At 41.4% G+C, this 12,984-nt stretch overlaps 3 protein-coding genes across 3 annotated transcripts; 1 reads left to right on the top strand and 2 right to left on the bottom strand.

The window, feature by feature from the left end:
- Window positions 1-252: 252 nt before the first annotated feature.
- xpa (xeroderma pigmentosum, complementation group A) lies at window positions 253-3,022 on the top strand. The gene is made up of 5 exons (XM_062388920.1): window positions 253-651; window positions 903-1,008; window positions 1,536-1,701; window positions 2,480-2,597; window positions 2,700-3,022. Exons 1-5 carry the CDS (start codon window positions 369-371, stop codon window positions 2,852-2,854), a joined length of 828 nt encoding a protein of 275 aa, XP_062244904.1. The 5' UTR covers window positions 253-368; the 3' UTR covers window positions 2,855-3,022.
- A 1,951-nt stretch (window positions 3,023-4,973) lies between these two features.
- On the bottom strand, window positions 4,974-5,922 carry LOC133953420 (NAD(P)(+)--arginine ADP-ribosyltransferase 2-like). Its single transcript, XM_062387338.1, has one exon. It carries the CDS (start codon window positions 5,920-5,922, stop codon window positions 5,074-5,076), a length of 849 nt encoding a protein of 282 aa, XP_062243322.1. The 3' UTR covers window positions 4,974-5,073.
- A 2,483-nt stretch (window positions 5,923-8,405) lies between these two features.
- Window positions 8,406-12,154, bottom strand: kpna7 (karyopherin alpha 7 (importin alpha 8)). Its single transcript, XM_062387981.1, has 12 exons — window positions 11,996-12,154; window positions 11,776-11,919; window positions 11,618-11,703; window positions 11,226-11,394; window positions 11,025-11,124; window positions 10,708-10,790; window positions 10,040-10,126; window positions 9,780-9,956; window positions 9,441-9,674; window positions 8,993-9,175; window positions 8,740-8,886; window positions 8,406-8,560 (listed from the first exon to the last, which is right to left on the bottom strand). Exons 1-12 carry the CDS (start codon window positions 12,059-12,061, stop codon window positions 8,474-8,476), a joined length of 1,563 nt encoding a protein of 520 aa, XP_062243965.1. The 5' UTR covers window positions 12,062-12,154; the 3' UTR covers window positions 8,406-8,473.
- Window positions 12,155-12,984: the final 830 nt, after the last annotated feature.

Genomic DNA, 12,984 nt, shown 5'->3' with positions numbered 1-12,984 from the left:
TCAATTACCTACTTGAAGCTAAAAATGTGTGATTTTTATTTTGTAAAATCATAGGTAAGAAAATATGTTCTTAATTTAATAATTTTTCAAGTTTTCATTTTGTAAAGGCTCCATATCAACCGTTACCAGACGTAGGCCCGCATGTGATCTTCATCTAACTTCGCTAGAACGGAGTTATACTAGCAGAATCCGCCAGGGGCAGTAAACGCGTCTAAGAAGTTCAGAAGAAAAAAAAAGAGGAAGAGACGCGGCCGGAAACATGCAGCTGTCACTTTCATAACAACAGCTCGTCTCTTCGAATGGGACACGAGTGTTTGTTTGGTCATTTCATTCATCCTCATGTTGTGATCTGTGTGTGAGTGGACGTCATGGACCCTCCAGAGTCAGAGGCGGTGGTCGCTGCTGCTCAGGACCCGGAGCTGAGTCCCAAGCCCGAGCTCTCTGCAGCGATGCGGGCGAAAATCGAGAGGAACCGGCAGCGAGCTCTGATGCTCCGCCAATCCCGACTAGCGAGCCGCCCTTTGTCCGCGGTGGAGGGCGCATCCTCGGCCAAAGTCTCCAAGATCACCGACTCCGGAGCCGGCTTCTTCATCGAGGAGGAGGAGGACGGAGAGGAAGAGCACAAGTCGAGGAAGGTGGTGCATCAGCCAGGTGGGTGTTTGTGAACATAGTGTTTACATGTGTGCAGAGAAACTTTTTTGTGTGCGTGCGTGTGTGCAGAGAAACGCTTGTGTGTGCGCGCGTTCGTGCGTTCGCGCGCGTGTGAGAGAATACAGTGTGTCGAGTGTGCAGATAAACCTTTGTTTGTTTGTTTGTTTGTGAGTGCACGTGTGCGAATACCGTGTTTACACGTTTGCAGGGAAACCTTTATGTGTGAGCATGTGTGTGTGTTTTGATTCCAGCTCCAGTGATTGCGCCAGACTACTTGGTTTGTGATGAATGTCAAAAACCCTTTATGGACTCCTGGCTCAGTAACAGCTTTGACCTGTCTGTGTGTGACAATTGCAGGTACACACACACACACACACACACACACAACTGCAGCCCTTTGTCTGACACTGAACATGAATTCCAGATATTGTAGTTTTTCCTGCAGCTTTTGGAAAAAAACATCTCTCCTATCATCAAAGTTGGATATCTTGAAGCGCAGTGTTTCATTTCATTTAATGTTTCTACTTTCTACTATATCTTACAGCACAATATTTTGTCCATGCTGTACTTGATAATTCGATTTATTCTCTACTTTTGGAAAGTAAAGAAACAGGGAACAATGTAAAGCTTTTGTCGATAGTGCAAGTGAAACTTAACATACTGTCAGGATTTTAATACTAATAGTACACAATCCTATGTATGTATGATATATCTTAAAGTGTAATAAGTGATGATGGGGCACCTCTCTTCTGAAAAAGTTCTAAATGTAGAAAGCAATGTATGCATTTGAGCTTAAACCGGACATGTACACAAAGCTGAAACTCACACATTTTCAGACTCGTAGTGTCATTTTGTCGTAACAGTTTTTGCATCTTTCTCTTCAGAGACAACGAGGAAAAGCACAAACTGATCTCCAGAACTGAGGCCAAGGCGCAGTACCTGCTGAAGGACTGTGACCTGGACATGCGGGAGCCTCCGCTCAGGTGTATACTGAAGAAGAACCCACACAACTCAACCTGGGGCGACATGAAGCTCTACCTCAAAGTACAGGTGTGTGTGTGTGTGTGTGTTTCCTTGTGTCAGTATATGTGTATGTGTGTATGAGACTGAAACCTGAGTTTCTCGTGGTTAATTATGATCTTAAATGTAATGTGGTAGATTGTAACTAATCTAAATAAGAAAATCCTTATTTATATATAATAAAACTATGCTGTTTTATTAATTAACAATTAATTGTAGACATGACATATCAGTTCTACTGACATATTCAGTTGGGGAAGATATTTACCTCCTGGGAGTTTGTAATCTGAGGTTACTGGCCTCTTAATGTTATGTAAGGTTCTTTATGTTTTCACCATCATTTGTCTGTTAGATAGCAGCATTACACAAAAAGTACAGAACCAATCTCCGGTGGTTTGAGGCATGATCCAAGAAAGAACCCATTCACTTTTGGGTTGGAATCAAAGCGGCGGGTCCAAGATTAAAAACATTTTTCCTCACAGTTATTTAACATGGTGAGATGGGGCGTTAGCCTTGGCCTATCTATCCTCTCGTTATCCGCTATTTCTCCCTCTTTTCCTACTACCTGTTCACTACATTGATATTGAAAAAAGCTACAAAGTGTAAGAGCGACTAAAGTAGAGCTGAAATTATTAGCTGCTTTATTAGTTGTTCAATCATCAAAATAATTAAGCAACAAATTTTCAGTTCCATTTTGTTGGCTAAATAGTCCAAAAACCAAATCCCTCATCATTCTGTGAGGCTTTCTTGTCCAATCTATGCCTCAATGAGTGTGTCTGATGTGGATGTGTGTATGTGTACAACCCAGGTGGAGAAGAGAGCAATGGTGGTGTGGAGTTCGGAGAAGGCTCTAGAGGAGGCCAAGGAGACGAGAGAAGAGAACCGAGAGGTGCAGAAACAAAAGCGCTTCAACAAGAAGGTCAAAGGTCAGTACGCTGTTTGAAACAAAACTCTCAAATGACAACTCACTTACGCTGTGCGTGGTTTTAACATCAACGTGTGTGTGTGTGTGTGTGTGTTTGTGTCAGAGCTGCGTCGGGCGGTGAGGAGCAGCATGTGGACCAAAGACACTAGCGTGCACCAACACCAGTACGGACCAGAGGAGGTGGTGGATCCGGAGGAGGACCTGTATAAGAAGACCTGCACCACCTGCGGACATGAACTCTCCTATGAGAAGATGTAGACACAAACACACACTAACACACACAAACACACACTAACACACACACTCTGAGACTGCTACAGATGATGTTTGGTGCTTCTGGGGGGAACCATACCACTCCTCTCTTTATTACTTTTCCATTTCTTGAATAAAACGTTCCATCCTCATCACATACAAGGGGTAAACATCCCTCTGCTGTGTGACGCATGCCTTTTTCAGTTCGGTAGTGATTTCTATGTAAAATGGTTGTTACTCAGTTCTAGCCTGTATGGCTCCCTGGGTGAACCCCACCCCCTACAGCTAAATCAAAATCAAATTTCTATCCTATATCAAAACAGATTTCATTGCCTTTGTTCAGGTAAGTTGATGATATTGCAACACTTGTCCTCAAGAGTGAGAAAAATGACAGATGAAGTCACTCATATCCGGTTGCTCTTGGCCATTTAAATGCCAATTTTAGGGATCACTGGTTTAACCACACTGAGCTGCTTTTCACTGTGAGATCTTCTGCGCAGGTACAAGCCTGCCTATCTCACGATCTACAACCAGCATACCAACTCCAACAAGAATGATTGACCCACACGACCCACATGTCATTGACGTGACGTGCCACTGAGTGATACAAAATCCATTGTGCAACATGCTGTTACTCATCTCAGCCTAAACGTTGATTCAGAGAAGCTGTTGATATTTTTAGATCTAACTCTGAAGACTGCCTTTTTTTAGCTTGCTGCCTGTTGCTTCACTTCCTGTTAGGAATCCCCTTTCATGGCGGGCAAGCAAAGGAAAGCATTTTGAAAAATCGGTCTTGACAAAAGCTGTGGATCGTGTGGCTCACTCACAAGTTTAGTGCAAAAAATGTGAATTTTGATTAGATTAATTTTGAATTAATTTAGATAATATTTTAGTTTTTATTTCATGTATTTCGGCTCTGGCTTATCCAGATGTCCTGAAAGATTTCAGTCATATTTGCTTTGATGTCTCAATCATTATATCAAGGCTGAAGGTTAAATCATTTTTTGTCCTCTGCCTTATTCACCTGGAGTGAATTAGGTCATAATTCATATATCACAGTGGCTTAATAGTCGATAAGGAACCTCTGCCGAGCACCATGTGCTCAATAACTTCCAAATGAGGTGTCATCCATCCCAGGACAGGGGATGTATTGGTGCATAGACCTTAGTCTGGTCTGAAGTTGCTGTAAAATAGTTCAGACATGAGTTCAGACTATTTTATTTCTCTGAATGAATGTTCAGTTTAAGCTGTTAAGACATGGGCTTATTGTCCTGATATTAATGTGGAGAAGATACAGAAGTGCTCAGGAGATATTTTTAACCTTTCAAAAGACTATAATCAGAAACAAGACTAGATCAGAAATAAGCTTGTCGGACATCCTTGTAAATATATTTTTACATAATATAAAAGTTGTAGAAAAGTTCAATTATAAATTACAAAATCAAAAAATCATGAATTAAAATCTGAAGTATTTTTTTGGGGGTATCTTCTTTTTGCAAAGATGTTTTAAAAAGAAGCAACCATATTCTTTTTTCTTAGAACCTGTTTATTAAGGTTAGAAATGTGCTGTCAGATGTAGGGTGATCCTTTTCATAGCTGTGTATTGTATGTACAAATATTCTCTTATTTATATCATTTGAGACATTTGTTTTATTTACAGAATTATTTGTATATCCTGCTTTTGTTATTTAAAGTGATAATGTAATTTTCAAGAGAACTCTTTGGTTTTTCAATTTCTATGTAATGTGAAGACTTAAGGGACTAGGAATGGTTTTTGGAATGTGGTTCTTCAAATTTAATAGTAATTCTCATGTTCCCTTTCGAATTCCCAACTTGTTGCCCCACAGTGTTCAAAAGAGCAAATAAGCCAGTATGTCATTTGCAGAAGTGTTACTTTTGTCACACTTCATCTTTTGTAAAATGATTGTAAATGTTAGTTTCAGCTTTCTCTAAGCTTTAATGCCATAATGGATGAGAAGTCCTTAAGGTGCTGATCTACAATTGAAGCGTGATAATGTAATAATATCAAAAGTTGGATAACTAAATGCCTTTGAAAAGATGAAGTCTTCTGATGTTTAAGTCATAAATAAACTTGAAGTCTTAAAAGTGTTTTTAATACGTTTTAATAAATAAATTCAGCACAGTGAAGCAAAAGAATGTTGACTGGTGCAGACTGTGGCTCATGATGACAGAAATTATTCAGACAAATGTTAAAATGATACATGTCAAAGGTCCAGAGCCTGACAGTTGAGGCTGCTGTAAACTCCTGCCGTCTCAAGCTTGAAGTAAACATCACACTGTAAGTCATTCTCTCCCGACATGTCCACAGCGACTATATTGAACATCTCATACGGAGGAATCAGTACTTCATCCTCGTCCGAGTCAAACTCTGAATAGGACTTGAGGTAGGCGCCGAAACACGTCTTTATCTCAAAGCAGGTCCTGTGTCCAAACTGGCGCAGGTTCTTGTTGAGGGAGCTGGAGGCAAAGGAGCCGAAGCGCATGGTTTGTCCAGCCTCCCCGCTGAAGAGCCGTTTGCTCCTGCGGTAGGTGGTGAAGCAGCTCCTTTGGTTGAGCTTCAGGAGCCGGATGGCGTCCGACAACAGGAAGTGAAGAGCATGGAATTCGAACGACCTTCTGTATAAAGCCTTTCCCGTGCGGACTGCTCGATTCAAGTCGTCATAGGACCCTGCTGTGTAGGCACACAGAGCCCTTAAGTGATTCCAGGACACATGGTCGTAGATGTCCTTTGTTCTCATGGCTCTCAGGGCACAACGTTTTGTGTATGCAGTGTGTAGACCTTGTCCGGCGCTCCTTGGCAGGTAGTGGCGTTTCACCTTGATGAGCATCTTCTGGGCACAGCCGTAATACATGTCGTCCACAGAGTCCAGGGACAAGCTCAAGGGGATTGTGTTGAGGCTGAGCAGGCCTGAGGCCACCTGCGTGGAGGCTCCAGAGGCTTTCAGGGAGGGAATTGAGATGGTGTGGGTGGAGACATTCTGAACCTTTACAGGAGCCTCTGTGGCTGAAGATGGGACCGTCGTCTGAACAGGCAGCTGTAGAAAACAAAGCATGCAGTTTAACTGCATTTTCATTTTCTAATTCCATTTAAACCAGGATGTTCGGAGAGATCAACTCCAGTCATTACCTGGAGTTGATCTCCAGGTAATGACTGGAAGAGGTTATGTTTTCATATGTGTTTGTTTGTTAGCAGGATAACATAAAAACGACTGGACGTATCATCACAGAACTTGATAAAAGGATGCCATATGGGTCAGGGAAGAGCCCATTCTTCATAATAGTGAGATGCATTTAACATTTAGGTTGAATAATGAAATGTTTGCAAATAATTAATGGATCTTGATGAAAAAAAAAAAAAGTATAGTAATGAGACTGATATTTGTTTGGTGCTGGTCCAACAAAAAAAATCTGGGTTTATTTAGTTTTACAAGAGGGTTGGCAGACATATGCACTCTATTGAGTACCATTCTACATTCAAGAGTCTAAGAGTTGTTCAGATACCCACGTTTTTGTGATAGTGTGTTTACTGTATGCATCTATATTTACCATCTTTGCATCAAGTGGTCTTGTCTTCATACAGAGGCAGTAAAGGGCAATACACAACATGTTAACCATCAACATGATTGGCAGAGCCTAAGAAAAAGAACAAGTCAGTTTAGTTTGTGCCCATTTACAGGATACAAAGGCATTCTGTAAGGGAATAATAATTCCTTATAGTAATATCTTTTTGATTGTTCGATAGTAAAATTTGAATTGAGAACAAAATATTAAAACCAATACAATAACCTTAACATTTTTTCTTATGGTTATAGCAAATAAGAAATAATTGTATTCGATCTTACCAGATAGTGGTGCGGCAGGTGCTGTGACCGTCAGAGCCAGTGAGAGGTTTAGTCTGGATGGTGCCAGTTCGTCTTCTTATATCAGAACCGATGTGGGTGTGTATAGAAGAACAGCAACGTCAGGGTGTTAAACCCTCCACCCTGTCAATCCAAATCTCCACTCCTGTGTTTACAGAGGATTTCCCCAGAATCTTTTGAGAAATTAGCAGCACAGTTCCTCTCGATTTCATAATCTTAAAAAATGTATGTTGCAGGGTTGAGGGGTCACTTCCCCCCAAATGCCAAGAAGAACCTCTTATCCAAAAATGGGACATACCCAAGAAGATGGTTTTAGTTTTACTTGCCCAAGTTGAGAACTGAGTAAGAGAAACACTTCCAACAAACATTATGCTGAATGTTGTCAGGGACAGATCAACAGATGAATGGAAGTCAGGCATCACCTGGTCTTGACAAAATATTGGAAACAATTCATGTAGCTTGAAACAGGTGACGTTTTGTAGTTCAGAGGAATTTTGGGAAAGCTGTAAACCCTCGCTTTTCCGTCTGATAATAGTTCACAGGTTTATCACAATTTAAACTGATCCAAGAAAAAGATTAGATAAGAAACTTACAGATTAAATCATTTATGTTGCTCTTGGTAGTTTAGCTACTGACACTTATCTTCTAGACCGAATAATATAGCAGGTGGCACAACCGTTTGTGTAATATGTTCCCCGAATTATTTTATGTGGAAGCAGAAAAATCCATTTGTCTTTAAAGTGGAAAAAGTGAGTTTCATCACAGAAAACTGAGAGTGAAGACACCCAGACTCACCCTTCTGGTGAAATACATGACAAACCAAGTGTGCGCATCTTTTGCTAGGGAAGTCCCTTCATAAGTCATAGCACAGAAAAGTCATGTGAATAATTATACTTAGTTCTGTGCCTGTAAAAGTTAGCAGTTAATGGTGGTGGACATCCAACTGTAGATATCTGGAATATATTTGGAAGCTGTTGATTAAACCCATTTAGAGAGGCATGTTCACTGGTGCTGAAAATCTTTTATAATGGTCACATAAAAGGTAGAGTTGACTAACTTTGGTCATTCGGGGATATAGTGCTGTTGAACCTTTGTTTTACAGGTTATTTAATCCATTGAAGTCAAGATGGTGCAATGTGGATCAACAGGGCAGAGGAATCAGGAGAGGAAAGAAAAAAAGTAAGTCATTTTTGACTGGAGGTTATTGCACTTATAAACTGCAATAACCTCCAGTCAAAGGAAACAAAGTCAGTGAATGAGGAAGTATCATTTAACCACAAGGGCAATACAGAGTTTCATTAGAATTCCAGGTTTGTGCCACCAAAACGTCGACATTTATTGAACTAAAGGCATCCGTTCTCTGATCAGTACAATTTAAAAAAGTTCATTTTGTTAACCGTTTTTCCACAATCTCCAGATTCAGTTTGAACATTTCTACTTGAAGATACTACATTAATGTATGCAGCTGGGTTAAATACAGTGAAGGCTAACCTGTGTAGATTTAACCTGCATGGTAGCAATAGTTTTGAATGCTGACAAACTGTACATCCCAAAAGTTTTAATTGCGACAGGATCTGTTTAAGATAAATTAATCCAATAGAGACTAGTGAAGAGCTGATCAATCTACTTACACGTCCGCTTTAACAGTTTGTCCCCAGTACCACTCAAACAAGGACTGTACTGCAAATCCTTTATTTTATTGTCAACATTTAAATAAAACACTTACAATAGGAATGTCATGAGTTTAAAATTCAAAGGTCTTTTGAACATCAGGGCACTCAAATACAAACGCATCACTGGTCGTGTCCACCTTGACGCCATCATTCTCATCCTAGAATGCAAAAAATAAAATCACAAAATTGCAAACAAAGACATTATTGTAAGCCTTTCTGCAAAGAGTTCTACCTCACCTTTGAATAGAAATGAAGGCCTATACATTTAAACAATAAGCTTATTCATCAAGTTGCACAAATGTTTAGTCTTTTTTTAGATACACATTTGTCCACTTACTTCAGCAAAGTACTTCTCTATAAGGCTGTGTGCAGCCTGGTACACCATATCATTGTCATGGTTCTGCAGCAACTCGATGCGATCCAGTCCTCCCAGCTCTTCAACCAACAGGCTCAGTTTCTCTGTCTCACCGAGCTTCTCTGCTGCCTGAAAAAAGGAAATGCAAACAGACCACATTCAAGTCCTCGATGGATCCAACTGTATGATTTTTTTAGACCAGTTGGAAGCAAGAGTTAATTTCCCCCACACTCACCATGAACATATTATTGATGGCATCCAGTATGACCAGAATGACTTTAGCATCCTTGACCTGCAGCAGGTTGATTATTGCCTCCAGAGCTCCACTCTGCACCAGAGCAACCACCTGCTCCACAGTGCCCCCGCTGGTGAAGTTAGTCACTGCCCACACTGCCTCCCTTTGAGTCTTGAAGTCTCCCTGAGAAGAAAATCGACCACACCTTTTGGATCTGCTCACGTTTGTGACCCTTCTACATCTTGCATGTGCTTCCATCGGCTTTAGCAGTAGTTATGTTAAACGTCTAGTAAACTTGACAATGTAACTAAGCCGGACTGTACACACAGCAGGACCCTGAAACTTAGGCAGCTGAATGAGCTCTAGGCATTTTACCATTGTTAGGAAATTCAAAACATAGTTATTCAAATAGAAATGCCCGCCACATGCAAGGTTCATATTTACTCACATTTCTAAGCTGTTCAACCAGAGGGGGGAGCAGGCCGCAGGTGATGAGCTGTTGGATTTGCTTACAGGGACCTGCAGCGATGTTGGACAGTGCCCACGCTGCCTCCTTCTGCACACTAGCCTTATTGTGCCTCATCAGTTGAGGTAGGGTGCTTAGAACCCCAGCATCGATCACCGCCTGGGTCTGCAGGTCCGAGCCGCTCACAATGTTGCCGATTGAGCGGAGAGCCGGGGTCTGGACGGCAGAAGTTACAAATCGGCTCACTTGCAGGTAGTTACAGGACTGTGGATATTCCGTATTTGATGACTTGGGAAGTTTAAGTGGTATAAAACACACTACCATGACACTGAGCTCCTCGTGGCTCATGAGCTCCACCAGCCGAGCGACGATACCAGTTCTTACAACTACATCGATACGATCGTTGTTGCCATCTGAGAGGTAGGAGATCGCCCAGCATGCATCAGACAAGACGTCCTTATCACTGAGATAGAGCAGCTGGATCAGAGAGGGAAGCATCTGAAGGACAATTACAGAGAAGCAGTCAGCTCATCGTTTCCTTCCTGGAGTGATAGTGTCAGGACCACGCTGCGGTTACTCACCTGCAGGACTGCAGACAAGGGAGGAAATGGATTCTTATTTCGGCACAAGTTGGACAATGTCCATGTTAGGTTACGCAGGTAGCCAACCTGGGGGGGATACATCAGTAACAGGATTATACAACGGCAACATTCAGACATCTACCTTATATAGAGGGCATCTAGCACATGTTACGGTGGTGGAGTAACCACTGCATGTGGCCCTTTGTGGCAACATTTAAATTCTATTGAATGAAGCGATGTCACTGAAGTCAGATTCAGTTGGGATGAGTGTCTAAGTTTCAAATTAAAATAAAAAACATGGGATGAAATGTACATTTCCATTTCAGGCTAATGACTCAAGGCTAAATGAGCTACACTTGAATTTGTCCCATAGTCAATATTCACTATGGGGAAATATGCACCTCCACAAGTAGGATGAGGAATAAATAAATAATATTGTCCAATTCCCCAATTGTCCATCTTACTTTGAAAAAGTTAAGAGTACTATGCTAATTACTTCCATGTGTAGGCCTAGAAATAAACATTGTGTACCTGCACATGTCAAACATGTGGTTTAAAACCTTTCAAGGTTAGTAGAGCGGTTTAGAGCACTTGACAGTACCCTTCAGGATAAAGTGGTCAGTTTCGTTTTAAAAAAAAAAAAGGCATCTTGTGAAATTTGGACTTACTGGTGTGTCCGGGCAGATGCGGGCCAGCAAGGCTGGGACGACATTGCATTCAATCAGGATGTCCCGATAAGATGCACCGTCACCTGTGGTGAGATTAGTACAGAAAACCTCAGTGAAAGATCTAGACTCCAGCACCACTTTTATTAGATGCTTATTTCAGCACCGAGCTTAAAACTTAACATCTGGAAGAGAATTCACTTCGACATGCTCCAAGGTAAGGTACATCATCTGTTACCCCTTACCATTTTTCCTGATAGATCCCAGTTTCATTTATTTCAATAACAGTGGTATGACACCAGTTCACATTAGGATTTTACCTGCAATGTTTCCTAGAGCCCACACAGCCTGTTCACTGATGTGCAACAGTGGTGAGGCCAGCAGGGAGATAAAAGCTGGCACAGCCCCATGTTCCACCACCTGAGGATAGAAATCCATACTTAGGTTTATTATCAAAGTGACATCAGTACCAAATGAAGGGTCATGAGAACCCAAGGCCATTGTCTCAGAAGGTTTGACACCTGTTGTGTATGCCAAGATGTTCCAGAGGCAATGTTAGTCAGAGCCCAAGCGGCCTCAAACTGCAGAGTCGACTCATCGTCCATAGACAGGAAGGACACAAAGCGGGACAGCAGACCAGCATCTATGATCTCCTTCAGAGGCGGGTTACGCTCCTGAGAAAGCAGCTTTCTGTGGAGAGGGCACAAAACTATTTACATTATACTTTAGTTTTCTCCTCATATTGGTTTCAATTGATGTGACAGATCTTTTAAGCTGCATCTTTGGTCAGTTTTAGAAAGCAAAATAATGTGATGCAATTCTAACAAATGGTACAAAGTTATGAAGTGTTTTCTTGGATACTAGATGGGACAAACATTAGACAATTGATTGTAAAATCATCATGGTGGCTCACCTGGCTGCCTGGCAGCCTCGGGTTTGAGACTCCCTGCAGTCACTGTTCACGTCTTTGACGATCTCCTCAATGGATACATACGCGACCTACAAGACAGGCAACCCGTTAGTGTCAGCATTCGTGTGCATTCAGTTGTGGAGGGGTTTGTGTGCACTAACTTTGTCGTTGGAGATGGAATCGGGAGAAAGAGCCTCCTCGTCCGGAAGAGAGGACAGCGTTATGTTTCGCCTCTTCAGGAAGCTCTCATCCTTGTTAGCTTTGCGCAGCTCCACGCACACAGAGATCCTTTTCTCTCGCAGTTTCTGCAAGTGGACGAGACGCAATGTCGTTATCATGAACTTAAAACGCACCGCACTTGAAAACTAAACACAAACTCACCGCTGGATCTTTGCCCTTGTTTTTGAATTTCGAGATGCGCTCGTCGACGACGTTCTTGGTCGGCATGGTGAACTTTTACGCACGGTGCACGCGTCGGAGCTGCTTCAGTCACACTGTTGAAACGTAAGTGAAACTTTCCTCTGGGTCGTTATAAGCAGCAGAGCAGCTTCAGGTGAATACAATCTGCTGTGATTGGTGTAACAGCCATATTGGTTCATCCACAGGCACGTGTGTGATCTGACATCAAGTCACCAAAACCTTCTCAAGTTCCCTCAAGCGCCAGGTAAAGCTGACACGTGTTCACGTGTTCATCTTCCGTCTTTCCAGTGAAAACAACAAAGCAATTAATTAAATCATGAGTTAAATTTAATGAATTACCTCTAACAGCCCACCCTACTTTTTAAATCACATTCATTTATCATTCTAAAAAAATATTATTATTATTATTATTATTATTTTCTGAATTTTTCTGAATTTTTCTGAATATTTGTCAGTTTTTTGTTCAGTTTACCCTGTAAAATTGTTACTACTACTGCTTCTACTGCTACCAGTACTACTACTTCTACAACAACTACTATTAATAATAATAACTAGAAAGGCACTCATACCCCCTTCAGGCCCAACAGTCCTGTTAAACTCAATCAAGCTTCACAAATTTACCAATGTACCTCATATTTTTCATCAAAATACTGTACACAAAAAAAATAATTCCCCGGAAAATTTGTGAAAGTGTAAAAAAGAAAACACTGTATTTCGCAATGTTATCGTCACCAAAATGTGATGGGTTCGTCCCTGACTCTTACTGTAATCCTTCTACCAAGTGCCACGGTAAGGTTCCGAGTAGTACTTTTGTAACTAACAGACAAACAAACAAACAAACGTCGATGAAGTCATAACCTCCTTGTTGGAGGTAATTCTAATAATCACGAATAAGGTTTGAAATGTCATATTATATTGGAGACGCTGTTGCTTTACCTGTCATTGCGTGT

The sequence above is a fragment of the Platichthys flesus genome, chromosome 5 (assembly GCF_949316205.1).
Source record: "Platichthys flesus chromosome 5, fPlaFle2.1, whole genome shotgun sequence".
Classification (NCBI taxonomy): Eukaryota; Metazoa; Chordata; class Actinopteri; order Pleuronectiformes; family Pleuronectidae; genus Platichthys; species Platichthys flesus.
Note: the sequence above shows the minus strand (reverse complement) of the source record. Positions and strands in the feature narration are given on the sequence as shown.